The sequence below is a fragment of the Opisthocomus hoazin genome, chromosome 8, assembly GCF_030867145.1.
Source record: "Opisthocomus hoazin isolate bOpiHoa1 chromosome 8, bOpiHoa1.hap1, whole genome shotgun sequence".
Taxonomy (NCBI): Eukaryota; Metazoa; Chordata; class Aves; order Opisthocomiformes; family Opisthocomidae; genus Opisthocomus; species Opisthocomus hoazin.
In genome coordinates, this window is record NC_134421.1 from 16,128,670 (window position 1) to 16,154,692 (window position 26,023).

The following is a 26,023-nucleotide window of genomic DNA, read 5'->3' on the forward strand; positions in this document are numbered from 1 at the left end:
CGCCGCGCTTATATCTGCCGGGCGGTGCCGAGCGCAGCGCCCCGCCCCGCTCCCGCCCTCCGCTCCGGGACCCCACCGCACCCCGCTCCGAGACCCCCCCGCACCCCGCCCCGCCGCCGCACCTCGCTCCGGGACCCCCCCGCCCCCCGCCACCGCCCCCCCCCGCACCCCGCCACGCCGCCACACCCCGCTCCGGGATCCCCCCCGCACCCCGCCCCGGCCCCGCTCCGGGATCCCCCCCCACACCCCGCCCCGCCGCCCCCCTCTCCGGGACCCCCCCTCACCTCGCCCCGGGACTCCCCCGCACCCCGCCCTGGCCGACGGGGAGTGGCGGGCGGGGAGCAGCCCGGCGGGACTCCCCCCCAGCGATGGGGATCCCTCCCTCCGGGACAGCCCGAGGGGGGAGGATTTTCCCCTGCGAGAAGCTGAGGGTGGAGGTAAAGGGGTCCTCGTTGCTCAGAGGGTCAGTGCCTCGCCGTCAGGGGACCCCTGGGAGGGCCTTTCGGGGTGCTGGTGAGTTTTTCCCTCCCTCTGCTTCTTCCTGAAAATTAAACCAGGAAGCCCCCAGCTCGTGGCAGATGCCTCCCCCCGGGAGGGCGGCGGGGTGGCTGTCTGGGTCTCCTACCCCAGAGAGCAGCTGCGGGATGCCTCACCCCCTGCCCCCACACACCCGCGTCATCCGTTTGGGAAATACATAATCTACATTTCATGTTCCCCTTCCATCACTTTATCCTAAACCGCTTGTGAAGAAGACACTTCAGGGACGTGCTTCCTCCTCGCGCTGACAGCACGCTCACCCGTCCAACCCAACGGGCACAAACTGGAGCATGGGAAGCTCCAGCTGAGGATGAGGAAGAACTTCTTCCCTCTGAGGGTGATGGAGCACTGGAACAGGCTGCCCAGGGAGGTTGTGGAGTCTCCTTCTCTGGAGATATTCAAGACCTGCCTGGACAAGGTCCTGTGCAGCCTGCTCTGGGTGACCCTGCTTTGGCAGGGGGTTGGACTAGATGACCCACAGAGGTCCCCTCCAACCCTTGCCATGCTGTGATTCTGTGACACAAGCCGTGCCGGTCCCTCTCCCCTCTCCAGGCACGCCGGGGCCTCTGCTACGCAGCGAAGCCGAGCCAAGAGCAGCAGCGGAGGGAAAGCAAACAAAATCGATTTTAAGCCCCGCTTGGCAATGACAGGAAACCCTTCCTAGCCGGCAGGGAAGCGGCAGCGTGTGTGTTTGAAACGGCTCCAGCTCTGGGTGTGAAAGCTCACATCTCCTCCCGTCCCAGGCACGTCAGGGTGGGCAGCGAGGGAGCCAGGGCTCCCAAGGCTCCTTGCATCCAGCTTCGTGCGAGCGGGGAGCAGGATGCGGCCGGCAGGACATGGCCACCCTCTCCCTCCCTGCAGAGCCCGTTGAGCTTCAGCCCCCTAAAATCCTCCGGGCGCTCCGGGCAGGTGACCCGGCATGGCGTGCTGCGGTGAGCAGGCACTGACGCAGGAGGCAAAGAAAATGGAAACCTGCGCAGGAGTGGACACGAAATGCAACCCATGTGGGTGCCGGACCAGCCCACCCCACGGAAGGGCATCCTTTTCCTGCGTGTCCTGCAAAAAAATACACCGTGCGCTTCAAAGAGGCTCCTCAGGTCCCAGGCTGGGGGAAGCGATGCCGTGCTGGGGACTTCGCACCGGCCCAGCCATCCGGATTTTATGGCCAAAGGCTGCAGGATTGTGGTGGCAAGAGTTGGGTGCCGCAGCGGGGCAGGGCTCGCTCCTTCCGGGGTGCCGACCTCTTCCTCCCTCTCCCTCAGCGGGGACCACGATGCTTCCCGGAGACAAACAGGCGGCAAAACCAGATTTTCGCAGGGGGTGATGGCTCAGACTGGTGAGCAGCCTCCCTGTCCCGTGAAGAACGATTCCAAGATGCTCGCTGGACAGCCGGCTCCACGAGGACACGGTGATGCCAAAACCTGCGGGCGATGGAGGCGGCGAGGGGGCTTTGGGGAGCCTGGGTTTGAACAGGATTGGTGACAGAAGCTGGCTTTAACAAGAACTCACGGATTCAGCCCAGAGGGACGGGGAGCGAGCGATTAAGGGATTTTTCTTCCATCTAATTAATGCCCAAACGGTGTCTCGGGCTGGCAGCTGTCCCCAAGGGGCAGCCGCAGGCAGGGCAAGGCAGGCCAAGAGGCCGCCCTGCCACGGTCCCCAGGGGACAGGGATGTTTTGGGCTGCTGGCACTGGGGCAGAGGACACCCCCTGCTCTGAGCCAGGCGGACACGCTGCCCTGTTCAACCCTCCCTGTGGGAGCAAGGCAGCTCCTCGCCAGCTGAGGGAAACCCTGGTCCGTTCATGATGCTCAGGCAAGCGGGGTGGTGGGGGTGAGGAAAGGGGAGAACCCTTTCCCAGGGGAGATCCTCCCCCCCACCCCGGGCTATTGCCCAGCTCAGGGGCACACCCAGAGCCACCCTCATGGGACAAAAGGGCTCCTCTGGAGCTGCCACCCCATGGACCCAGCTCCACCTTCTCCTAAGATCAGGACCCTTCAGTCCACCTCATTTGAGGATGTCCACACAGCATGGAAGTTCTGGCTTCCTTCATTTCCAGCTCTCCTGGCCCCACAGACGCGGGCTGTGTCACCTCACCCTGGTTGCAGGGTCTGCCTGCACCAGCACACCCGCACGGGACCTCGGTGGATGTGTCAAGGCCTCTCCAGCCTTCCTCCAGCTCGGGAAAGCATGGGTCAGAGGTGGCTTCATCTGCTGCACTCGGGTCCAGCCGAAAGCCTGCTCGCCCCTCAGCAGAACCAGGGTGCAGGGGCGAGGGAGAGCGTGCCGGCCCCACAGGCGTTTTGGCTGGCGGCGGAGGCAAGGTGAGCCTGATGGCACAACGCCTTGGCTGTGCCGTGCTTTGGCGGACAGCGCTCCCAGCCAGCCAAGACACATCGCTGCTGGAGAGGCATCCCCAGCACCCGCAGTTTTGCCTCCCGGAACCCCCAGCTCACCCCAACCTCTCCGGCTGCGGGCACACTGCGCCGACGGGGAGCCCCGAGGGCCTTTAGTCAGGGCCGGCTCGATGGTGACCGCCCGCAGCAGTGCCCAGCCCCTGCCCTTTCCCGGCACCCAGAAGTGCCGACTTCCCGCTCTTCTCCCCTACCCCCTCCCACCGAGCGTCGCTTCACCCAAACCCACCCGCTCTCCCCCTGCCAGTAACGCCTCCCCACCCAAAATTCTGCTGCAACCTTTCTTTACGTTTCTGTGGGCTAATGGAGTGAATCCGAGGCTTCGATTACACACATTAAGAACGTTTTTCACTGTGTCTTACGACATAAAGCGCACTCAGGCAGGCGTTTTGGAGCTGGGAAGGGCCTAAAGCGCTTTTCAGCCTCTGTGTGCTAAGCTGTGCTCGGATCTAATTTCATTTTAAAAGAACAGGACGCAGCAGACCCGTGGGACATTCTCCAAAGCAGTTCAGGAGCGTGTTCCGGTTCCGCTTGCTCCAGTTTGGCCATCCCAAAGTGCCCCCCATCCCTCAGCCTGGCAGGTGAAGTCCCACCTGCCCGTTGTTGGAGCTTCTCCATGCCCAGCGAGCTCCAAAGACCCAAACCAGAACGGCCCCAGGCGGTACGAAGCGTGTTTGTACCTGACTGCAGAGCTGACCGACGCCGGCTTGGTGCAGGCACTGCAGCATCCCTGCTCCCAGCTCTGCAGGGCTCTTACACCCAGCGCGGGTCACAGCCCACCCAAGGAAGAGAAGACAACCAGTTTTGGAATGTAACAATTTATTGGGGTTAATTCATTTTTTTTTTTAATTTTTTAACTCCCCATTTCCGGCATTGATACAATATTCAAGAGCAGCAGAAAGAACAAAATGTACAAGAATACAAGAGTAATTAGCACAACCCCCACCCCCAAACCTGGAGCAAGCCATTTTCTTGTGGGAAGCACCAGGGGAAGGGGTGATTCAATCAGCCCCTCCAGTGGCTACGCCTCCCACCCATCCGCTCTAGACAGAGTTTAGCCAGCTGGGAACTGGATTAAAAAACACAAAACAAAACTGAACAAACACTATATTTAAAATGAAAATTGCAAGACAAAAAAAATATATAGATATACAATTCATCCGTGCACAATCCTTAAATGCTTTTTTTTAAAAATAAAAAAAATTACAAGATACATATTTAGGTTTATTTTAAATTAAAAAAAAAAATTACCACCTTCACTCTGTATGCCAAGTGAGGGGAAATCAAGAGACAGATGGGTTGCACCAGAACCACCAGCACTCTAGGAGTTAGGTCTGACCTTCTCTAAGAGAAAGGATACAGCTCTGCTGCGGCCAAAACTCAGGCGCAGGCCGGATCTGAAGCACCCGAGTAGCACCCAGCTGCGTGGGTAACGCGCCTGCTCCAAGCTCCGTGTTCGCAGGAATCTGCAGGATGCGAGCCTAAGCCTGGCACCGGGGAAGGCGAAAGGAAGGAACAGACGCGGCAGGCCCCCGTCCTCCACCACCACTGGACAACTTTCTATTCAAAAAGAAAACAAACAGGAGGGGAAAAAATATCCCAAAACAGAGAGCGTCCTCTGTTCTTAAGGGTCATACAAGGCTTAACGGCGGGGGAGAGGAGAAGAGGAGGAGAGGACAGCACATCGCATCGATTGGCTTGGCAGAGGCGCGGGCACAACTTTTTTTCTAAAAAAAGCCACCACGATGAATTGTTTTTTCCTGTTCTATTTGAGAGCTCGCCCCAAGACTCCGCGCCCCTTTGCGGCTGCAGGGCTGGAAGCAGCGGGCTCCCTCCCGCTCGGCGAAGGAGCGACCCACCTGCAAAAGGGCACCCACCTGCCGCTCCACCTGGGGGGAAGCCCTGGGCACCCCGGAGAGCGGGGCGCAGCGGGGGGCTGCTCGGAGCATGCCAGGGCCCCGCTAACCCCATGAAGTGCTTTGACCCGGCCGCGCTCCTGCAGCTTAGTGCAAGCTTGAAGCGCTCGGCTGAACAAGCAACGAAGTCAAGAACCGCGGCCCTGCAACAGGAATTAACGCTCCCAACGGCTTGTCCCGACGGCGCCCCTGCCCTCCTGCCAGATGTGTTCTCCATGCTTTCGGCCGGGCCTGCGGACAGTCCATTTCCCACCGCGCAGGAGCTGGGCGGGAGAGCCGAGCTGCCAGAGGCAGCCCCCCATCGCGGGCAGGGCACAGCAGCTGCACCTCCCGCCTGTCCTGGAAGGAGACATCCAGAGGAGGGGGAGAGGAGCTCGGGTCGCTGCGACATCCTTACAGGTGAGGCAGGCGGGCCCCGGGGCACCTTGGGTGCACCACGCCGAACGCATGCGAAGCTGCTGGTGCCACGGCTGCTGGCCCTGCAGGGACAAGGGCACAAACCCCACCAACCACGTCAGCAGCGAAGGGGAGAGGAGCAGAGGATGTCAGGGCAAACGTAAGGACGAAGACAGACTCCAGCATCTCCTCCCATCTACGCTCCCAGAGGGAAAACACACACATTGCGCTCTGGGGAGGCGCCTTGAAAAACAGAATCGAGAAAGAAAAATAAAGCCGCTTCTTTGCTCAACCCCGAAGCACCGGTGAAATGAAGATCCTTGCTGGAGTTACCTATGGAAGGAAGCACGGATGGGGGGGGGGGGGGGGGTTCTGAAGCAACACTCGGCACCGCTCGGCTCTGTGCAAACGCCGCGGAGTCACGCTGCCAGCACCCTCAGCAGGATGGCGGGGGTGTGTGTCCCCCCCCCAGTGTCCCTTCACATGGGGCAGACCGAGGCGCAGGGCAGTGACACGGCTGGCAGGAAGGCCACAGCAAACCCAGAAGGAACAGAACCCAGGAGGCACCGAATACCCGGCCCCAAAACAACCCTCTGCAGCACACCGCCTTCGGAGCGGACATCAGGAGGGCTGCATGCAGGGTGGTGGGCGAGACAGGGTGGGGGGGAAGAGGGTTTCTTTTATATTTATATATTTATATATAAAAAGTAAATAAGATCCCAGCTCTTGCACAATTGTTGGGCGATTGGAAAATGCAGCAAAAGCAAGCGACATTGGAGTAAAAGGATGCGCCAGGCAAGGAGGAAAAGGTCTGGTCGGAAGATGGGGAAGGAGGCGAGGGGAAAAACAAGCACTTAGCCAGACACGCACTCCAGGTTTGCTACGCCTCCCTGGGAAGAAGGACCTGCTCCTGAGCAGCCCCACTAGTGCCACAGACTGGGGTGGGCAGAAGCAGGGGGGACTCGGGACACCCTCCTGCAGCACGGCAACCGCTTTCTGCCAGGAGGTCCCCAGGAAGGTGATCATCTCCAAATGCTGGGAGCTGCCGAAGCCTCCTCTACAAAGAGGGGCTGGGAAAGGGAGTGAAATCCCTAGGAAGACTCAGCTCAGAGACAGCTCCTGCCTGGTGAAGAGCAGGATTGGGTTCGGGTTTTTTGTTTTGTTTATTTCATAAAATCTCCCTGGGAACTTCGGTAAGGGGAGACGTGAAGAAATGCTCCTTTTCTCTTTTGAAAACAGAAATTAGGCAGTGGCTCACCACAGCTGGGCCTGCTCACCATGCTCTTGTTTTCCATCCTGAAAGGAGCTTGCATCTCACTAGCTTCACGCCTCCCCGGTCCTGCTCTGCTCAGCGAGGAGAGAAGAGAGCACGAGACAGACGGCTGCCGCTCCAAGCTGAAGGCCGTGGGAAGCACTGACAGAGCTCGATGGGCAGAGAAGAGGAGAAAAAGTTCCCAAGAGCAGCCCAGGCTATGGGAGGCATCAAGACATCCGTCACCTGCCACTGCAAAGCCAAGGGCACCAGAGAAGTCCAGACAAGAAAAGCTGTCCTAGCACCCCCTGCCTGGCACCTTCTGTTCGGATACCAACATCTGGTGGCTTCCCTCCTCCCTGCAGTCACTCCCACGCACCAGATGAACGCCCAGCAAGATGAACATCTTGGACGGGGAGAGCCAGCACGCAAGAGCTGCCTCCTCGCTCTGAAGAAACGTCTAGGCAACTCCTGCCCACCACCATGTAGGAAGCCGGAGCAGAAGGCAGCAGCCCTACTCAAGCACAGTCCCATTAGGGTGTTCCTCTCCCCTCCCCACCCTAAAACCCCCAGCATTTGCTGGCCTCAAAGAGGGTACGCCTCACTCTACGACACCTTCAGAGCACAGAAGGCAGCTCTCTCATCTGCCTCTGAGGATCTAACTGCTTCGGAGATGGGAGGCCAGGCTACATACAGATGGGACTCTTCTCTGTCCTGATGTGGTGAATCCTATATGGAAAAACGCTGCTCCCCACCTGATGCTGGAAGAAGCTACGAGACCCTACGGAGGGGCAGGCGTACCTGCTTCCCGGGAGATAAGCCCACCGTGTTTAATCCTCGTTGGATACGGGGGAGGGAGAAGAGACAGCGACTTGGCAGGAAAGCTACATGCCGACCCCAAATCTTAGCAGCTTGCTGTGCATGCAAAGTCAGTCAACTGTTTCCACATTGGTGGCCCGATGCACGTTCTGGCAGAATGCGACCGGCCATTTCTGAGGGCCACTCGGCCGGAAAACCACTTGGAGACTCCACCTTAGCTCACAGGAGAGGTATGGGAGGGAAGGGAACTCACTCCAACACTTGGGAGGCAAGAACGGGAAGGGTTTGTAGACAGGGTTCCTCCAACACGCAACTTGCCTTTTCAGCTCAGAGATCGCTGCTTAGTCCCAGAATGCCTTTCCCTCCAGTTCAAGCAAGCCAAACACCATCCCAGACACACATGCTTCGATACTACAAAATACTCTTTTCTCTAAGGACCATCTAATACCACTACAGTTTGTGCAATCACTGCATTTATTATTCATTTTTAAACTCTCTCTCTCTCTCGCTCTCTCCCTGTAGAAATTTTTTTTAATCTTTTCTTTTTTTATGCAAAACTAATCATTTCACTTTTTCCACTCCATCATAAAATCTCCTCTAAAAACACGACGACAAGAGAACAAACATGGCACAGACACAGAGAATATATCCCTGTTTTTTGTTTTGATTTTTTCCTCTAGGGGTTATGGGGAAGGGAAGGGGATACTTTCAAATAAACTCCTCCTTCAGTCCCATGCCCTTTGTAAAGGGCACGGATGGATCTTCTTTCCCATCTCCATTAAGGAGCAAGGGTAAAAATTCAGAAGGAGGAGCATAACCCACGTGAATACGAAGGTAGGTTAGTCAGCCTCAAGTGGCTCCTCCACCTGAGGGAACTTGAGGCTGCTGCTGCATTCAAGTTAGCAAACCTCTAACTCAAACCAGCACAGGATCCTCACTTTGGATCCAGAGGTTCAGGGTTTGGTTCCCACCTGGTGACCAACCCAGGGAGAGATTTGTCACACAAGCAGTCGAGCTGTGTCTGCAAGCCGGATCATACTCCTTTCTTCCTCCACAAAGAGGATCTACTGCACGGGTTCCTCTGCTGCAACAAGTCCCCTCATCTCCTCACCACAGGAAGAAGGTCCTCACGGAGTATCCCTACAACGACCCACTGTTTTGCTCTTCACAGACAGTCCCCTTGCTTGTCACTCTAGAGAAAGGCAAAAACCCTTCCATTAAACAATTCCTGCCCCCTGCCCCCAAAAGAACACTATACAAGAGACACTGGGGAAAAGAATTCTGCCAAGCAAACACACATCTTGGCCAAAACACATCAAGAGTTTCCTATTAAAGTTCCCTTTTATCTCCCACTTAAACGCTTCAATATTTTTTTTCCAGAACCTCAATACCACGAAACAAAACACATCACCACACACACACCAAACAATAACTTAACAACCTAAAGTGACTGGCCAGTTTGCATCCACCCCACAAAGAAGCCCCTCTTATATCGCAGCCGCAGAATAGTTGTTGTTAAGGGGGGGGGGGGAGGGAGGGGAAGAGAAGAATCTCCTCGCAATTTCCCTAACAAAGAGCTTTTCCCTATGTCTACAAACTGCTCATCTTTGAGGCTGCAGTCAAATGGATAGGCAATGCTAAAATAAGGGATCCCCGGGTGTGCCAGGCACAGAAAGATGCAAAAAAAAAAAAAAAAAGACACAAAAAATACAGGCAGGTATTAATACAGACGCACACAAGTCCAACAAGTTATAGGAAGCCTTAGCTTGGTGAATGATCGGGGAAGTCTCTTTCTCCCTGCCCCTAGCTTCGGCCGTGAATACAACCACATCCCCAGAGTCTACTAAGCTCTTTGACCAAGGAAAGAAAAAGAAAGAGGTGTGCAAAGGGTGGTGCTAACAGCACCTGGAATCCCCCTCAGACTGTCTGCGCGGGCACCAAGCTGCCACTGGTGTGAACTCGCTGTGCCCCACGGCTTTGAGTTGCACCCGCTGCGAGGCAAGGCTTGTGGGGAGGGCAGCAGAGATTCTGTTACACCAGCCCAGGCGCTGGAGGTGGGGAAAAGACAAGCTCTGGCCGTAGAAGCCCTAATTAAGGTCAGGAGCCGGTCTATCCCTCCACCACCCTGACGATGCCCCTCGGGCAGATGAGTATTGCCTCTCTCCCACAAACCGCCTCCCTTCTGCCCTCAGACCACTGCAACCACAAACTCGCTACTCCACACGAGAGCACTCCTCGGAGACGGCAGCTCCCGCTCGTGTGGAAGCACCAGAGGGGCCGATTCCACTCGCATTCACCCACCCAGGGCAGGTCCGTAAGGCGGCGAGCCCCGGCGTGGGGAATTTCTTCCACCCTTTTCACCTCTGCAGCACATAATGTAGAAGTGACACCCCTCCGCCTGTCCCGAACACAGGGGACAGGGCTGAGAGGGCAAGGCTCTCCCATTGATTGATCAGCACCTCTTCTCCTTGCTCCTACAGGCTGAGCCCTGTGCGAGCAGGGGGAGAAGGGAGAGCAAAGGAACGGCATCCCGCCACGAAGCTTAGGACCCATACAGAAATGGAGCAAGCCAGAAACGGCAGGCCAAAGAGCGAGCTTATTCTCAATGTGGAGAAGGGTGGTCAGGAGAAGAAGGAGCTGCGGGTAAAGATGGGCAAGCTGTGGTCTGGCTCGCTCCTACTTGCTAGGGGTGATCAGAAAGACTTTCTACATCAGTTCGCGGGGGCTCTGGGGGAAGAGATCCAGCGCACATGCACACAATGTGAGAGAAATGGTTATTTCTTATTAGCACCTTTGGTTGACAGTTGTAAGGGCTGTTTCAGATGCTGAAAAGACAGAGGGGAACCCTATTCCAGGCCACCCGCCGCAGGGGAGAGCAGCAGAGACAAAAGGAAGCAGGAAGAGCGATCGACCCACATCCATCCATCCATCCTTCCCTCCCTCCTCCTGAGGGAGCAGAGGAAGCAAACAGGTCGGGGGAAGCCCATGCGAAAGGCAGGAGACCAGCCTCACCCGGCTGGGCAGCGTCACACTGTCGGCGTGTCTCCCCCCTGATTGAAGGATGGACACATGGCCCACTCCCACTTCCACCACGGAAAGGCTGGGGAAGGGCATTTCATGCCATCTCCCCCAAGCAAGTGCAAGTGATGAACACCAGGAGGAAGATGTGGGCCAGAAGGAAATTCCCCTTTTCTTCGCTCCCCGCTGCAGAGCGGAGCAAGTTGGAAGATACAGGAGAGGAGGGACCAGGCCACCTGAAAGCGCCCATACAACTGCCAAGGTAGCACCAATAGTCAAAGGGGAAGCCAATATGGGGTGTATGCTGCATGGGGCACCCCCCACCACCCCAGCTTTGTCTCAAGCACCTTCCAGGCATGACGCTTCACCTGCCCCTCTCCCCCTCGCTCTGGGGGCATCTGGATCGGCCACCGCCACGAGGACAGCAGAGGAGACGGCAGATCCAGGCCGCAGGCCAAGCAGGGGAAGGATGGCAGGGTCAGCGTCATGGCAAGGGGGAAACACAGGAATGGAAGAGACTGCATGCACACTGTGGGAGAAGGCTTGGGGGGAGTGGGCAAGGGCTCCAATCCTCTTACATCCTCCCCTCAAGGGTCTGGAGCTCCTCTTCAGATTTTGTCACAGACGGAAGGGGAAGGAGGGGGAAGAGCCCCTTCCCCACCACCCCCACAGGCACACAGACACACGCTCGCCTATCCCTCATTCTCCAAGGCTCCACTGCCCGTTGGACAACATCACATTCAAGGACAAACAACCACTCCCCAGCCCCACCACAACCCTCCCTGCCTCTCCTCCCAGCGGCAGTGGCACCCAGGAACAGTGGGTGCCCCCGCTTCTCCCCACTGACACGCTCCAGCCTCCAGGCAAGAGGGAGTAGGCAGGGGGAAAGGAGGAGGAAGGGTGGCAGTGAGGGCAGAGGGACAGCCAAGGGGAGAAGGAGAGAACTAAGGACAGCCATTCGCACCACGACTTCTCCCCCCATGCCCCTGAAGCGGGGCTGACCTGGCTGCTCACTTGCTGCCTCCTCCGCCCCCGCTGCCCGCCGCCACCTTCTCAAAATCCTCCGCATTGCAGAACTCCTTGATGGTGACAGTGAGGAGGTTGCTGGTGACATCTGTGACCACCACGTTAGAGCAAGGGGACATCTCGGGACGCCAGTCGCCAGCCTCCTGCTCCGGGTCAGAAGAGGAAAGGGACAAGGAGGGCGTCTGCCCCCCGCTGCACCCTCCCGGGGGAGAACGCTTGCTGGTGGCGGCCGACTCCGGTGGGATCGAGAGGTCGAGCACCTCCGACTCACGCCAGTCGGGGACGGCAGGGCTGAGGGTCTCGGGGAGCAGCTTCGGAGGGGAATCATCTGGGTCAGAGGAGGAGTGGGGGGCAGGCGACGGGCAGCCGGAGGAGCTGGAGCTGGGGGCATCATAGGTGGTGGACCCCATGATGAGCCCGCAGGAGGCTGCCTGGGAGCCTTCGGCCTCCCCTTTGCTCTCCAGAGAAGGGGCAGGCGCAGCGGACGGCTTGTTGTAGAGCGAAAAGGCGCCGAACTTCATGTGACGGATCTGGGTGCGGAGGACGCTCTCGCTGAACTTTTTGCTCTTGCCGATGACACGGTTTCGGGACGGGATCTTGGGCCGAGCCAGGCCGCCGGCCCCGTTGGCTGGCTTCCCACCCTTGTCAATGACTTTGAGGTTGAGGATGATGCGGCTGCGCTTGGGCTCACGGGGTTTCACCTTACGGTTGATGATGCGGACGGTCTCTGAGAAGGGCGAGACGGGAGGACGGATGCCAGCCCCGCCACCCACGCTCCCACCGTTCTGGGGGTCTGGACGGGGCAGCGGGCGCCGGGACATGCGGTGGCATCGTCGGATGTCTTTCTTCAGCCGGTGCACCGCAGCGCTGGAGTGGAGCTTGGGAGAGGAGGTGCTGGAACCAGGCTTGACAGAAAAGTGTACATCCCCAATGTGGAGGGCCTCCGCTTGGGCCCGAGCCTGCGGTGGTGGGGAGAGAGAACAAAAACAGGGTCAGAGAGGCAGCCCAGGTGCAGCCAAATCTCCAGGCTGGCACTGCTCAGTCTCAGGACAAGCGCTTAACAGCAGTGCCACATTACATTTATACCCACATTAACGACAAGCACACATACGCACCTATGGACTACTGATAGCTATGGCACAGCCGCCACACAGGCACGGGGCACTGCCTATATCCTTTTCGGGCAGCTAATCACTCCCTAGGCACTGCCCCTGTCGGCACATGCTTACCCCAGGAGGAAGCTGCCACCCTGCAGCCATGTTTCAGGGTTACAGCTGATAGTTTCGAAGGCCCCCTCTCAGTCATCATCAGCCAATGTGCACAACCTTTCGCAGTCAGCCAAACAACCAAGCTTCCTCCTGGAAGCTTCCTCCTGGCTGTTAGCATCCAAAATTACATCCCAGTCCCAAAACAGGGGACTGTATCTGGTGCTCTATGAAATGAGCATGAGACAAGGGGGAGAGGAAGGGTAATGCATCCAGTTTGCTCTTCCTCTCCCACAACCAGACTCATCAGTTCTGGAAAGCATGGTACAAGAGGGTCTTGAGGAACACAGATGGAAGCAGGCGAGGGTGGTCTGACAGAGCTGTGTTAGCTAAGCATAAAAAATGCAGAGATCTGAAGCTTAATTTTAACTAGAGACCCCAAGCAGGTTGTTTATCCTCACTGTTGTGAGAGCAAGGTCCAGTGTTTAAAGCCAGAGACCAGGCCAGCTGGAATTCAAGTCAAGTTTAACTGCATCTCCAAAGAAGAGACTGCCTTGTCCTGTTGAACACCACATTTGTTTGAAACCTACTAATGAAACAAAGCAGGAACAGCACTGGTTCAGCTACTTGGTGCCAGCCAGCCCTCCCTGAGTGCCAGGGCAGGGAAATAAGATTTCTGAGCTCTTCTGGTGCTTGGAGGTAGTGCAAAAACACGACCCGGTTCATGCATCAGAAACAGGAGCATTTTCTGGCAGCAGGAAAACCAGCTTCATTGGTAAGCTGAGGCAGTATGACCTGAAGACCCCGTGAGCATGGAAACCCAGAGTACGTTCTTACATCACCCCTTGTCAGAGCACAGTTGCTCGTAGAGCTCAGCCTCCCACCCGCACGCCTCGGGCTCCTTGCCCCAAAGAACCCCCTTTCCTCACTCCCTTTCAGCGGCGGTTGCAGGCAGAAGTCGCCCAGTCCTGGAGGGGACAGGCGAGCCCCCCCCCCCCCCCCCCCCATCGCCCATCTAGTGAGCAGCTTCCCCCACCTCGTGGGCACAGCAAGAACTGCAGTGCTAGCAGAAGACAGCTGCTTTTCCTCCCCAACTTTTCCATCCCGTTGCCCCCTAGCACACGCCAAGATCGGGATGGCTTCTTGCCAGCTCAGAGCTTAAGCGCTCCAACACCATCTCCTTTGTCACCCTGCAGGCTGCGCCTCCTAACAGAGAAACGCCTGGGGGGGAAGAAAAAAAAAAAAAGTGAGTCTAAAGGCAGGGATCTAAACAGATCTAAGTGAGGGGCCCAGGGCAGCTCTTGCACAATGAGCTCAAAGCCCTGAACACGCCCAGAACTCTGCTGTCACCCAGTGCCCCTCTTCTCCCACCGAGATCCCCATGGGAACCGCAGAAGATCCTGAACGAGTGGAGAACGGAGACGTGAAGACATTTTGTTCCTCCCCGGCTAAGGATGGATCATGCCCTGCAGTACTACTCGCACCCTGGCTTTAAAAGGACTGCAGAGATGAAGCCTCCTTCCCCGGTGGTACATGAAAACGCAGCCTGAAGGCTCATCTGATTCTAGACCTTGTGTGAGCCGACCAACAAAGGAACAGGGACGAGCAGCGCAACTGCCAAGGCAGGCACAGACACTCTCCCTGTTAATCCTGGGCTCTACAAGGCTGTTTTGCCTAGCTAGAGGGAAGCGTCCCCAGCACAGACAAACCCCAACACATTCTGCCGTAGCGGGAAGCACCCCAGTGTCCAGCTACCTTCTCTTTGCTCAGCCTCACGTGTTACTTCATGCTCCAAACTGTTCAGAAAATGAGTACACACAGCTCTTGTCCCAGGCACCCCACAGGCTGGAGCACAGCCGCAGCACCAGACGAACCCTCTGCACCACGCATCAACTCTCCTCCTCCCATCCCAATGACCCACACAACTTAAGAGGCCCCGCAGATCCCATCAGGAGGTTACAGGCACAGAGAGACGCACATCTAGGACTGTGCTTGCCTCCTGCCTTCACAGGTCCCTCTGACACAGACAGCAGACACCAGGACAAGCTGCGGTTTGCTTTCTGACGTTACATACCAGCGCAGTCTAGATTAACAACTTCGTCCTTCCTTTTCCTCCTGCTTCCCCATCCCAGCCAGCCCTTCCAGCATTGCTGCTCTGGTGCTTTGGGCTTCTTGCCAATTTACCACTGCTCAGCGGAGAGCAAAGTGCAACACAATGTCCCGTTCCAAAACGCAGGACACGGAAGCCAGGCAGAGGGTATGGTCAGATCTGCCGGTAAAAATCCTTGATCCACAGCTTCACTGGACAGACACCGGCATCCTTCACGGCTTCGCCTGCTGCCAGCACCGCATCTCTTCTAGATTAATTCCCTACCCTGTAATCGTGCCATAGAGTGAGGAGCTCTGCCCCCTCGGTGCCCCTCTGCTCAGAGTCGAGTCGAATTGCCGCCTGCCCACAGCACTGCCTTCCGTCACCCACACAAGAAGGTCACCCCCCCCCCCATCTCCCCCAAGCCTGGGGGAAGCAGCCACAAACACCCACAGTTGCCTTATACACTTCAAGATCCCACAGCAAAGCTTCCCACCTACCACATTAAACGAAAAGCAGTAATGCTGGGATGGTCACTGCCTGGCCACTTCCACAGTTCTGCTGATTTTACTGTCCCAGCCCGTGCACATTGATCAGCTCCTGCCCCATTTTGACAGAGACACCCGTCTTGGTTTGTGCTCGCAGAGCCCTCGTCCATGGGTAGGACTTCTACGGCCAGAACCACACGGTCTCCTTCACCTGCTACGTGCCTGTGTTTCCAGTTACTTCTGCGGCACATTCTCAAGGCTGAAGCCGTTTCTAACTCACGTTTCAGCTCTTCGCATTTACTAAATTCCAGTTTCAGTGATGCGCCATCAACCTCTCTTGCCAGATTATTAAGGGAGCAGGTAAGCTGGGACCCAGCGGTTTCCACCAGGTGCTACACTGCTGTCTCCAGTGACCAGCTTCAGCGCGAGTTCCAAAGAGCGATATGCAAATATTCAGCTTACCTTGAGCTTGTTTTTCCAGGTAAGGTTTCAAGAAAAATAGTATCGGATGCTTTATCTAAGAACAGCCCCCAGAGCCCTCTCATTTGAGAGGCTCGGTATTCCTACCACAGGATCACATTTATTTGGGCATGAACTACGCGACTGAAGTCTCTTCCCTGCAGAAAAGACCACATTTTCTGGGCTCTCCTGCTTCCAACTTTACGTGAAGTAACTTGCTAACCTCTGGTTTGGAGAGGGCTCAGCATTCAGTTTAATCTGCTGGAAACGCACTTCTCCCTGCGACGGATCCATTACTCGATCACACTCATGAGCCGTATGAGTGTGAGGTCTTTGAAAAACGTCTTTGAAAAACAAACCCGTTTAATCCTTTCTGCTGTGTCACTACAGTTTGCTACTTAACTCAGAAGTTTTCCAAATGGAAACCACCTCTCCGGGTTTTGCTGTTTTCACCCGCAGGATTTGCTCACTGCTGATGAGGTACTCGGCATGTGTATGAAGTAATTCACTCCCCGCTTACAGCTCAGCCTACATCAGGATGCAGCTTCTGGAGGCTTGCTGCAGTGCTCTGTCACGAGAGCAAGGCAATTGCTAGGACTGCTTCCCTCCCCCCCTTCCCCTCTGGGATATGCATCACCTTTATTTAGCTTGTACAGCTCTCCCTCATTGCCCCTGGGAAGTAGTATATCTCCCCTGTTCCCTACTATTTCTGAATAAATGTCCCTTGAGGCCCACCAAGCGTATTTGTTCATTCATTCCCTTGACGCACTGAGGCACACAAGCACGTACACGGACACGTGCTCAGAAAAACCTCTCTTACCTGATTTGTATCAAAATCTCTGTAATTTGGAAGAAAAAAAAAAGACACACAAAAAAAGACCTTGTAAGGCAACAGATTTCTAGTTAATTATTTCAAAATCAAGTCATTTCCAGTAGCGCTGCTGCACCATACTAGCGCTACTCTCTCATAAATTACTGGTTGTGCTTTGTCTTTTATTCTCCACCTGCATTCCCACAGTCCTTGCTCCAAACAGCATTCGCAAGAGCTCTTCTTTCCCCTTTTTTGGCTGCCATTCTGCCTTTTTATCGCCCTCTTTCTTCTGCAGTCTTCCAAGCGACAAGGCAACAGCAAGCCCGTTCACAGCACAGTTCTCCCAAGCAACACTGCCATAAACTAAAGTTTCCCTACTGGATGTGGAACAAAATGCTACAAAGGGGAACGGTCTGTTTTCAAACCGCTTGGGGATAATTTACGAACAGGGAGGAGATCAAAAGAAACCCAACTCCAACTTCAGAGTTCAAGGAACGGCGAAGCGACAGAACACCACGCTGCTCGGCCCCTTCTTCCCCCCCTCTCCCACTAAGGCTCTGCCTTACTCTGCCCTCAGTTACTTCTTCCCATTAACCTTCTCCAGCCTTTTCACTCAGTATTTACAGCCACCCCAACTAGGGGTCTCCACTAGCCACCCACTGAGCTTGCAGATCGGGCTCTGTCTCTTAATTGCACTTGCGAGACTTCATTAGATTTGGTTGGCGAGTTTTGCATTCCTCTCAGCAGAGTGCCGAGGGAAAAGCAAAACAAAAAGAGCACACCGAGCAAGGGTGAAGAGGAAGATCCCTACAGCACGCACTATATCTCCTTCTAACCTCGCAGCCACTTCCATTCTGGCCCGTGGCTGAAGGGCCTTGTCCTCAAGGACAACTTCTGCCAGACACCTAAGTGCTAAGGTAAGAGCCTTACGCACAGCGCTGCCCATTCCAGAGCGAGGACTCCGCTTCCCATATGCTCAGCACAAAGCCTGCAGCATACCAGCAGCCTCCCAAGAATTACAGCCTCCCGCCAAGCTTGATCTCAGCTGTGGGAAAGTTTGCCCCTAGTATGCAGCGGATAAAGACCCGCTTCCTGCCCAAAACTCTGCAGTCGAAGTTTGCAGGGGTCACTTTCAACACCGGCCATCTTGACAGCGATATTACAAAGCCGGGACTGTAATTTCCCTTTGCAGCCTGATCGAAAGGGCAAGTGTTAGACAGCTCTCAGCAACAGGAGCCTTGGCTTACAAAGGCAGCAGGTGGCCCAAGATGCAGCTTTTCAAAGCTTTTCCAAAGGCGTGGGCCACTAACCTGCTGGAATGCTTTCTGCAAATCCCCCTGGGTGCCTATCTTGCAGCTTTTGAGAATTAATCCTGGGATAAACCCAGCCCCAACTGCAAACTAAAACACCCACGCAAGCCAGGGGACTGAGCAGCACATCGGGGCACTTAATTCAGCAGAGACTCAGAAGCCTAAGTTTAAGCACTGACACACATGAAAAATCGTAGCAAGCCACTCAGTCAAGGGCAGACTAGTCTACCAAAGCAGTACCGGGCCAGACTCCTGCTTAAACATCATTGCATCCAGGCCCAATCAGTTAACAGATCAAAAAGAATATTGTTCTCAGTGCCAACTCCAAAGACTCCCTCTGGGACACAAGAGTCAAATTTCTTGCCCTACTTCCGAAATTCTCACTGGCAAGAGATGCTACAGCTGAAAGAACCAAAAACATCATTAACGATGCACGAGGTGGAATCGAATCCCACCCCTCCTGCAGCAGCAACGGTGCTGCAGGGCCAACAGACGCCAAACTCACACCTTTGGCAGGTCAGAAGAACGGACCAGGAGATGCATACCACACATGCTGGTCTCGGTCATGTTTCTAGCCACAGCTGCGTTGCTAGTGGTTTGCCTGAACAGACCTCAAACAAGTTCAGATAGGACCAGCTGAGATGGCGTTACTTCTCACTGCCTGGCCTGGGGTGATATTTTTGACATGGATTTCTAACAGGATCCGAAGTCACAGAAAAACTGGAAGTCAGGTCGCCAACAGTTCCCCCAGCTGCAAACCAAGCGGCAGGGCTCTGCTCTGCCCTGCCAGCCTCTCCCACAACGTGGCACCAGCCGTCAGGAGAGCTCATCTCACTCCCTATCACGATCCATCTTCTACAAAGTACCAAGCCAGCTCTGCAAACCTACGGGTTCTCAGCAGCGTTTGAGAAGCTGGCAGAAGGAAGATGTGCCACAGAAACGTGTCAGGGATGTGATTCAAAGGATGCTGTTGAATAATTCAGGTTCCATGTTTAGGGGGGTTTTAAAGGGCACGAGGAGAAGAGGAGGAATAAGTGGGTTTTCTTTTGCAGTTTGGGGGTTGGCTTTGTTTTTTTTTTAATGAGTGAAAAGCTGGTAGTGGATTTTGCTGTATCGCATTCAGAATCAAAAAGAAAAGAAACTGATTACACACACGTTAAAAGCACAGCATAAACATTTCTCTACCACTCTGAACAATGTCAGGTGTTACAAATACCAGTATTTTTTAATTCAAGCAGAGAGCTATTTTAAGCTGGTGGTTTCCCTTTAAGCGTTCCTCTGCATTGTTGGAAACCTAAACACAAGGGTTTCATTTAATGCATGACTGCCAGAAAGAGAAAAACCAACTAGTCTAGTTTCCCTGAATAAAGAGTAAGAGGTAGTACATATCAGTTATGCCTGTAGTTCTCAGTCTACAGATACAGAAAATTGTTAGCAGAAGAACGGGCAAAGAAGGAGGACAGTTCCATCCGCAGGACTTTCTGAGGATTACTACAGTCCCCTGGGATTTACTTGGAACATCAGAATACGCCTGTTCCTGCATTTCTTCCACGTGCTTCTTTCTGTCCTCTTAAAGCAGAGGAGAGGTGACACCCTACCCCTCACCGCTCTTTCCAGTGCTCATACAGTTAAAGTGCTGCGCTGACTTGAGTAAAGCTCCTACCGCTGCCAGGCAAAGGAAAGTATTAACCTGTTTCACAGGTGAGGAAACACGCACAAAGGGTAAATGACTTGCCCAAAGCCATAGGATGACTTAGTGATAGCGATGCCTTACCACAAGGTCTCCCCTGGCTGTTCTAGGGCTTTATACCGGATCATAACCAGGGAAGCTGTGAACTCCCTCACCTGTCTTAATCCTACAAAGGTGTGTTGTATTTCTACATTCACGTGAAGTCTGAGATCGAGATAGCTGCAGAGGAAGGGGGGTAAGAGGGGAGCAAAGCAATGAGTTTTGTCTGAAGACTAATAAATCCAGAGCTCACATAGCTGTCATGCAGCTACCAGATTTCTTAATTCAAAAAAAGAAAAACTGGGGGGGGGGGGGACAGACACGGACACGACCTACACTAGGGACTACCTCCCTCATTCATCACTGCAAGCAAACAGAAATGCTACAACAACACTTTCTTGCAGAGATGCTGGGTCTGTCAGAGGGGAACTGGAAACTTCAGCTGCTAGCTTACACAGACGTGCGACACTCCTCCTCCCCCCCAAAAAAAAGGCAAAACGAGCCTGTAGTTCACAGATCAAACCATGATCCCCTCATGAAACTCTCGTGGATCGCCTGCATCCTGAAACACAATCGGAGGCACACAAGTGGCAGCAGGACTCCTGCCACAGCTGCCCGACTGCTCAGCATGCTGCTAAGTTGCAGGGCACAGGCTGGATGGAACAGGCTGCTGAAGGCAGCAGGAGCGGGGCTGGCTAGCTCTCCACTGCGGCAGCAGAAGGCCGTACAGAGGGAGAGGATACTGGAAAAGGGACCGCAGCCTCACCATGCACATCCGCGTGTGCCGACCGTCCTGCTGGGGCACCCGTTGCTTGCACACACACTCGCCCCTCACACGCTTCTGCGTCCCTGCTCCCCACCCGCTTTCCCGCCGGGCCATCCCCGCGTTCCCGGAGCCAGGCAGCAGGCACAAGTCTCTTGAAAGTCCAGTCCTTCCAAGGGCACGAACCGGTGAGGTTTGAGAGATATTTGGCTAGGCCTAAGTTATTTAAATAAGAGTTACCTTCAGGAGAAAAGTTTTAGGCTTAGGTCCTCTCTTCTTGGGCCCATACAGCTCACGCTCCCGTTCCCTTTAGGGAGTCAAATTTGTCAAGAAGTTAAAACTTTTCCCAAGGGGAGAAACAGAAGCATACAAGTTGAAAAAAAGAAAAAAAAAAAAAAAAGAAAGAAGGAGGGAGCCCGGACGCCCCTTCCCGCCTGCCCGCCCACCCACAGCCAGCCCAGCTGCAGCCCCCCGCCCAGGGCGAGGGACGAACACTCACTTCTGCTCGAAGGCGGCGATCAGGCGGGAGTCCAGGATGTTCTCCTCGGGTTCCCAGGTGCTGTACCTGCCGGGGTGCGGGCGGCGGGGGGGACAAGCGCAGGAGTTAGCGCCCAAACCCCCCCAAGGCCGCACGCACAGACACCACCCACCCCCACCCGTTCCCGGTCCCGTGCCCCCCACCCCCGCAGCGGCCCCGCAGGGCGGTGGGAGCAGGGCCCCCCCCCCCCGTCGGGATGCACTCACTTGATGGCCCAGCCTTTCCATTTCACCAGGTACTCGATGCGCCCCTGCAACACACGGGGTAGAGGAGATGGGGGGGGGTTGGAGGGTGTGAGGCGGGGGCCCGGCGAGCAGCGCGGCCGGGGCCCGGCGGCGGAGCCGGGGCGGGGGGGGGGGGGGGGAGGTGTGTCCCGCGGCCGCCCCCCGCCCCGGCCGACCCCTCACCTTTCGGATGCGGCGCTTGATGATGGACTCGGCGGCGAAGACGCGCTCCCCCACTGCAGACAGCTCCATCTTGCTCCTCAGCAGCGGCGGCGGCGCCCACAGCCCATAATAATCCCGCCCGCCCGCGCCGCCCCGCCCCCTGGCCCCCGCCGCCCCGCCCTCCTCGTGCCGCCGCCGGCGGCTCGCGCACGCCCGCGCGCCCCCTCCCGCCGCGGCCGCGCGTGACCCTCCTCCCCCAGGCTGGGGGCGGTTGCTACGGGAAGGGGGGCGCGCGCACGCGCCGGCCGTTAAAGGCGCCGCGCGCGGCGGGGGGGTGCGAGGGCGGGGGCTCCGTCGTCATCCCCCCCCCCCCCCCCCATCCGTGAGGGGGGACCCGCCGCCCCCGCAGCCCCTGCCCCGGGGGACGGCGTTGGAGGCCGGGGGCGGGCGGAGCGGCGGCGGGCAGACCCCCCGGCAGACCCCCGGCATGGCGGCGGCGCCGCGCCTCAGCCCCCTTCCCGCCCGAGCGGAACAATGGCGGCGGCGGGGGCCGCGCGGCCTCCTCTCCTCCTCCCGCCAGCGGGGTGCCACGGGGGGTACCCACCGAGGCAAAAACGAACAATAAAGGCGCTTAAATCCTTCTGTTTTACCTCTCTGGCTGGTGCTTTGATGCGCCCTCATTTTTAAGCCAGCGTAAGGTACTGCAAGGTAAATGGGCCAAGCACGCTACATAAACCTTTAAAAAAACCCCAAGAAAATGTTAAGTCACAGAGAGGAATTCCCTGCTCCGAGCGCTACTGCAGAGCCCTGTTCAATTTGCGGCGTGCTCTACGCTCCCTTGCAGGTGCTGAAAAGACAGAAAGCCTCTCGGCCGCGAGCTGCTCTGGTGTGATTCAAAATGGCAGCTGGCGGCCCGGAGCTGCCTCCGCCGGAGCTCGCGCTCCTCGCTTACCTGGCATGCAGCGCGCTCTCCCGCTCTGTTTCAGGGCGAGGAGGGGGCACGCTGCGGATTGATACCCTCGGGAAAACAGGGGGAGGTGGGGTTGGTTTTCCTGCCCTTTCCCAAGCTGGCGTGGCCCCACCAGCTCCCTGCGGAGCCTGGCACCCCTCTGCTGCCCGCTTCCCAGCCGGGAGGGCGGGCAGTGCTCGCAGCCCCCCTGGCCTTCGCTAACCCTTCCTCCAGTTGCCATTCGCTTTCCCTTTCCACCTCTGGCTCAGAAGTTCCACCCAGAAGGAGGATATTCGGGAAGCGGTATATTTATCAGTGCCAGCAGCAATGGATTTCCCAAAATCGAGGTGGGCAGGTGGGAGAACAAGCGCTTTCATCACTGGCTGCGATTCGGGCAAGAGCCGTTACAGCATTTTGTTCTTTTTCACCTTCGCAGCTGAAATGTTGCAGCCACCGCAAGCTCCCTGACCGGAGGAAGTGTGATTCAAGAGAGGACGTGTTCCCCACCGCCTTCTCCTCGCTGGCAGGGGAGTGGGGGGAGAGGTTGCTGCTGCGTGCTGGCAGTCGGACAGTCACACAGGCCCTGGTTGGGGAGATGCGAACAATTCAGAGAAGGAGGTGTTTCTGTGGTCAGGGACTGAGCCACGCTGTACTCCAGCCACCGATGATTCCGCGTTTAGGTCATATCCCTCGCTGTAAGAGGCCCGCTCCCAGGTATTTATCATCCCAGGCAGATCACTCACGCCTCCCACCTAGAATGAGACAACTCCTTCTGGACTGCCCCATTCCTCTAGACACCTTTTTTTTGGATCTCGATTCTTTGTGTGCTTGAAGGGGACTTGTTCTTTTCAAGTCGATCACACCCTTTGCGTTTTGCTTTTCACTTTTTTAAACTGCTTTTAACTTTGCACATTAAGTGCTCATTAGCACCGTTCACATTTAAATTCCTGTATTTGTTACCGGTTCAGTTTGTTTAAACAACTGCTTTTACACCTGTGGCTGAGCATCACATAACTGAACTTCCAACCACCGGTATCATCCACCCTAAAAAGCAGGCGCTCCTAAATCGAGCGGGGGACCAGTCCTTACGCAGCTACACAGACACACGCGCAGCAGCTGTGACTGACGGACTTGTCCCCAAACAGCCGTACGGGTCACAGGCGTCACCTCACGCCCCCGACCCATGGACCAGAAGGGGCAGCAGCTCTTCAGAGAGCTCCATGTGCTCTTTGCAGTTATCTTCTCCTTCCACTGGTCAGCAGGACCTGCTTCCCAGCCGCAGAGACTGCTCCAATTGCTGCGAGCAGCCACTGCACAGGTATTGCCCAACCCCAGGCTCTTTCATCTAACTTTCACTCTCACAAAGCACAACAGCAGCAGAAAGTCCAGCTGTTCAGAGCATTGTCGGGCATTTCCTTTGTTTCATTCACATTTCCAGTAAAACACTTTAAAAAAGAAAAACAACCTGGGAAGATGGCTCTCCCGGAACAGCTATTGTTCACTACGGGCACTGAAATAAAGCATTTCTCTGGAATAAAGTGTTTCTTTGGTGCCTCGATGCCCTTAAGACCCTGGTGCCGCAGGCTACAACGTAGCACTGCTCGCTAGCAGCGAGAAGCCAGCGTGGGAAGCAATCAGCTTTGGGGGAGCAACAGGGCCTTTCTCACCAGAATCGCTGGCAAGCGGTGTGCGAACACTGGGAGAGAGCAGCTGGTGCAAGAACATTTTTATTTGTTTTTATAAATGGCCCTAGGTAATGGGAAACTCACCTGCTCAAAGGCGGTCGCTGCCTCCAGGCTCATTTTTTGCAGATCTGTGACCCGGCCAGAGTAGCAGCGCTTATCTCCCTTAGAGCAGCTCCAAGCATTGATCAGCCGACTCCGCTGCTGTTTGTCCCAGGGAGGATGCTGTCCGGAGCAGCGGATTTCTGTAAAGAAACGGTCGTTCCCTCGCCTGCGCCGGGAGCTGGTGCATCTGCACACACCCCAGCCCCTCAAGCAAACCCTTGGTGCTACGGTCGTCTGTGTAAAAGCGTGGCGGGATTTCCCAGCTGCGGCTTGGAGCGAGGACAGACCCCTCGGAGCCGACTGCGTACCTCGTCCTGCAGCAGTTACGGGTGGCTCAGCATGGCCCGAGCAGTGGCCACAGCAACCACCCCTCCGGCCCGCCAGCTTTTTGCTGTAGCAGGGAGAGCAGAAGGCCTGTGGGGGTTCGCGCAGTGCCTACGCCGCTGGGGTACCACGACAGCCCTGGAGCCTGCCTACGAGTTCCCAAAGCAGGCCCGGCCACCCCAGCTGCTGCTGGATGGGGGTGACTACACGAGCCCCCAGGTTTCTAGCGTCCTTCCTTCAAAATCTGTCGCCTGGGGAGCAAAACGCTGGGAAGGGAAGGGCTGAGAGCAGGGAGGGCAAGTGGCACGGGACAGGCAGGAGGTGACTGCCAGTTTCCTGGCCGTCGTAGGGGCCACGTGTGCTGCGTTTCAGTCCGCGCTTCTCAGAGAACACCGAGCTGCTTGGACCGTGTGGTTTCCCCTTTGGGTGCTCCCTACCGTGGCAGGGCCGGGGGCACGTCCTTGTTCTCAGGCATCCTGTCGGGAGAGCTGTGCAAGGCAAGCCGGCTGCGCTGCACGGGTCAGAGGGGCAGCACAGCAACCGATTATTAAAAAAGGAGAAGTACTATCCAGATTAACCTTTAATCCAGCTGGCACATGCATACGAAAGGACAAGCCGCTTCGAGCTTCCAGTGCCAGCCAGCCTCTGCAGCATTGGCAGGGGTAGGAAGAAACAACCTCCGGAGCGGGCTTTCCCGTAACTCTGCACTGCAGTTTCTTACAGCTTCACCTGACTCACTAGCTGCTGCCAGAAAATACGTGGCTGGCTGGAGTCCTGCTCCGATGCCATCACTCGGATCCAGCCTCCCTGACTGGGGACAAACGGGCTGACTGCGCTTCAGCAACGCAGGCGAGACCTAACCACGCTGCCTTGAGCCACGACCGACTCAGGAAACACACCCCCACCCCCCTCCGCTTTCGCTCCGCGTGCTTTTGTGATTGACGTCACAGCCGCGTTGGGCTGCAGGGCTCACCCCCACGTTACATCTAGAGACAGCTCAGACCGCCCCGTGCGCTTGCTGAGGTGCCTCCATTAACGGCTAGCCTCCCCCCACAGAGGACGGAGAGGCACCAAGGTTTAGACCAACGCGGGCTACATGACTCTGTGGGATTCTCCCCACAGGGTGTCGGCAGCCCTGGGATTCAGGCTCCTCAGCTAACTCCTCCGGAGTCACTGGCGGTGAATCGTAGCCAGGCTCCACTCAGGAACTGCTGGACTCCTGGGGAGCTCCCTGAAAGCCCCGCAGGCCAACCCACCGCAGGCTTTGGCTTGGAGGAGAGCAGGCTTCCCTGCTGGCAACCAGTGCAGAGCGTGTTCGGCAGCCCAGTCCTCGCCTCAGATTTTCTCTGTCCCCACGAGAGACGCAGGACACTGGGCACACCAGCACTCTCCCATGGCTGGTGCCAGAAGAGCTGTCCTGGCACGGCAGCTCTGTGCAGGGACGTCAAGAGCTCCCTAAACCCACAGCAGCAGTCACCCTGCCATCGGCATTCTCCTCTTCAAATTCTAATCCTTCAAAGACCAACCATCCCAGGTCACCTCTGTACAGCTCTAACTTACCCCATGGGCCAGAAAATAATAAAAAACTAACCTCCTCCAATCAAAGTAACGACTAATGTCAGAAACAGCCTTTTGCAGGCTTCAATCTTCATCGATCCTTCTTCACTGATCTGTCTCATGCACGCACACACATTTTCCATTCATTTTCCAGCCACGCCACACGTTTATACCAACTAAAGTGACTGGTGGAAAATAATTCATATGCAGAATTAAAGCAAGGGGAGGTAAATGACCACACCAACAGATCG

General features: G+C 56.2%; 1 protein-coding gene across 2 annotated transcripts; it reads right to left on the reverse strand.

Moving 5' to 3' along the window:
• Nucleotides 1–3,762: 3,762 nt before the first annotated feature.
• Nucleotides 3,763–21,286, reverse strand: CBX6 (chromobox 6). Of its 2 annotated transcripts, none has more exons than XM_075427645.1 (5): nucleotides 21,177–21,286; nucleotides 20,976–21,019; nucleotides 20,731–20,796; nucleotides 20,472–20,538; nucleotides 3,763–12,282 (listed from the first exon to the last, which is right to left on the reverse strand). In XM_075427645.1, exons 1-5 carry the CDS (start codon nucleotides 21,243–21,245, stop codon nucleotides 11,362–11,364), a joined length of 1,167 nt encoding a protein of 388 aa, XP_075283760.1. In that variant the 5' UTR covers nucleotides 21,246–21,286; the 3' UTR covers nucleotides 3,763–11,361. The 2 variants fall into 2 exon arrangements, with proteins under 2 accessions (XP_075283760.1, XP_075283759.1); XM_075427644.1 differs by having other exon boundaries at nucleotides 3,763–12,336.
• Between the last annotated feature and the right edge of the window lie 4,737 nt (nucleotides 21,287–26,023).

Bases quoted from the DNA above. Each gene is read 5' to 3' on its own strand.
- CBX6 (XM_075427644.1), bottom strand. From the start codon at position 21,245: ATGGAGCTGTCTGCAGTGGGGGAGCGCGTCTTCGCCGCCGAGTCCATC. The intron at 20,539-20,730 runs GTGAGTGTTCGT...GACTCCCTAAAG, and splicing joins ATCGCCGCCTTCGAGCAGAA to GGAACGGGAGCGTGAGCTGT. The intron at 12,337-20,471 runs GTAACTCTTATT...CCACCACCGCAG, and splicing joins CTAAAACTTTTCTCCTGAAG to GCTCGGGCCCAAGCGGAGGC.